The 2,184-nt window shown below is 38.2% G+C and overlaps 1 protein-coding gene across 1 annotated transcript; it reads left to right on the top strand.

The window, feature by feature from the left end:
* The first annotated feature begins 246 nt into the window (after positions 1 to 246).
* Positions 247 to 1,961, top strand: LOC131438804 (dehydrogenase/reductase SDR family member 7-like). The gene is made up of 5 exons (XM_058609095.1): positions 247 to 448; positions 515 to 1,020; positions 1,357 to 1,470; positions 1,533 to 1,699; positions 1,760 to 1,961. Exons 1-5 carry the CDS (start codon positions 325 to 327, stop codon positions 1,827 to 1,829), a joined length of 981 nt encoding a protein of 326 aa, XP_058465078.1. The 5' UTR covers positions 247 to 324; the 3' UTR covers positions 1,830 to 1,961.
* The last annotated feature ends 223 nt before the right edge of the window (positions 1,962 to 2,184 follow it).

Raw genomic sequence — 2,184 nt, 5'->3', positions numbered from 1 at the left:
CTTTGCGCAACCCTGTACTTCCGAATCGCTTTACAAAATTTTTTTAGCTTAACGCTGGAAATTTCTGACCATATACAAAAATCTCAATAAAAGAACTAAATTGTATTAAAACCGACTCGGTAGTCGTGATGGTCTCCGTAGCACTATCTAAGTTGACAGAAGGATTAGATCTATTTGTCTATGAGTGTACGTTAATCTTCGTTTTGCTTGGAAACCCACTCAGCATCAGATAAGTATTCAGAACGTTTGTGATGCTGACCACAGTTCGTAGTCAATCGCGCTTTGGTTCAGTCTGTTTTTTATTTTCGAACGTTTACTATAAGGATGTGTTTACTTTCAATAGTAGGATTCTGTTTCATTCTGTATTACGTGGTTCAATTATGTGTTTTCTATTACTTGGACTCTGACCTAGAGTTATATTTACTATCAAAGCTGGGCAAGCCTATCAGTAAGTGTTATTGAAAAGGGCTGGTTCGTAAAATACAAAATACTACCTCTAGCATTATCATTCAAGGCACTCTTCAAGGTAAGGTAGTCTGGATTACCGGTGCATCTAGCGGAATCGGTCGGGATCTTGCAATTATCTTGGCGACGCATGGAGTCCGATTGTGCATATCATCCCGAAAGTTACCCGAACTTACAAAAGTGAAACAAGAATGTTTGACTGCTTGTGGAGGAAAACTGCACGATGACGATATCTTCGTGATGCCAATGGACATGCTGGAAATTGAAAGTCATCAAAAGTATTTCGACAAAGTGGTCGACCATTTTAGCACAGTGGATATTCTAGTCAACAACGCGGGTCGCTCCCAAAGGGCCGAATGGAACACTATCCAGCTAAAGGTCGATCGAGAACTGTTCGAACTGGATGTGTTTGCCGTGATCAATCTGTCTCGTATTGCTTTGAATTACTTCATCGAGAACTCCGTGAAAGGCCACATCGCTGTTACTAGTAGTGTGACAGGACTCGTTGCTTTCCCTAATTCCGCCACCTACACCGCAGCAAAACATGCTCTGCACGTAAGTGTCGCTTTTGTATCTAGGCAGGAAACCAGTTTGTGTCAGCATCGAAACAAATCAAAACAACAGTTTGATCGTTTTATTTAAATTTACCTACGGCAAACAAATCACACAGTTGTTTAGCATTTCGGCACATGCATTTTCGTATATTAAAATGTACCTGTTTGTGATGATTGTTATCGTAATTATTGACACTACTTTATTTAATAATTAATGTGAAATGGTTATGTCATACAGAAAGCATACATGCGTGCTTGGCGATCTTTGAAATAATGCGATACAACCGGTAATTCAAATTAGAAAAATGTCTGTTCTCACAAAATTGTTAATTTGTAGGGTTATTTCGAAACGCTACAAAACGAGTTATTCGGGATTGATGTCTCCATCTTCTGTCCTGGTCCAACCGCTACCAACTTCCTGCAAGAGTGCTTCACCAATACGCCAGGAGAGGTGATTCAATGATTATACTTTTTGTTCATTCACCATAATTTTTTTGTTTAAATTCATTCAAGAAATTCAATAAACCAGTCGGTTCCGATGACAAGCGACTCACCAGTGAACGGTGCGCCGAACTGTATGCAATTGCTTTGGCTAACAAGACTCCCTTCAGCTGGGCCGGAACACGACCGATGAATTTTATCTTCTACATTGGATGTTATTATCCGAACCTCAGACGACTGTAACGAAGTTTAGAACTTCTTTAAAAGCAACACCTAATTCCACGTTTTACTTTTTTCAGATTGATTAGGTTCCTCGGGATTGAAAACATCGATAGATTACGAAATGGACGTCCACTCAAGGCCAAATAGAGAATATCTAAATGCAGATAATGAACAATTCAATCAATAATAATTAAAAAGTTGTATAATACGTACATTATTAAATTTTATGCAAACTGCCAACAAGAATTGAATAAATAACAGTTATGGCGATGATCCACACACTTCGATTTTATTCACGAAGTGTAGAAAGTTTCTGTGCTCATCAAAAAGTATCGACTTACACCTTTGGTACATGTGCCAAATTAGGTGGTGATTAGTTTGGTTGTTTTGAAAATATTTTAAAAGCATTACGTTTCATTCAAATTAACAATAGCAATACTATCTAGCACGTTCTTAAAAATTCTAGCCCATCTATGAACACCGCTTTTTAGAGGCACTTGCT

The sequence above is a fragment of the Malaya genurostris genome, chromosome 3, assembly GCF_030247185.1.
Source record: "Malaya genurostris strain Urasoe2022 chromosome 3, Malgen_1.1, whole genome shotgun sequence".
NCBI classification, from domain to species: domain Eukaryota; kingdom Metazoa; phylum Arthropoda; class Insecta; order Diptera; family Culicidae; genus Malaya; species Malaya genurostris.
The sequence above is the reverse complement of the archived record's forward strand: the minus strand, read 5'-3'. Positions and strand labels throughout refer to the sequence as shown.

Bases quoted from the DNA above. Each gene is read 5' to 3' on its own strand.
- LOC131438804 (XM_058609095.1), top strand. From the start codon at position 325: ATGTGTTTACTTTCAATAGTAGGATTCTGTTTCATTCTGTATTACGTG. The intron at 1,021-1,356 runs GTAAGTGTCGCT...GTTAATTTGTAG, and splicing joins CAGCAAAACATGCTCTGCAC to GGTTATTTCGAAACGCTACA. The intron at 1,471-1,532 runs GTGATTCAATGA...AATTCATTCAAG, and splicing joins TCACCAATACGCCAGGAGAG to AAATTCAATAAACCAGTCGG.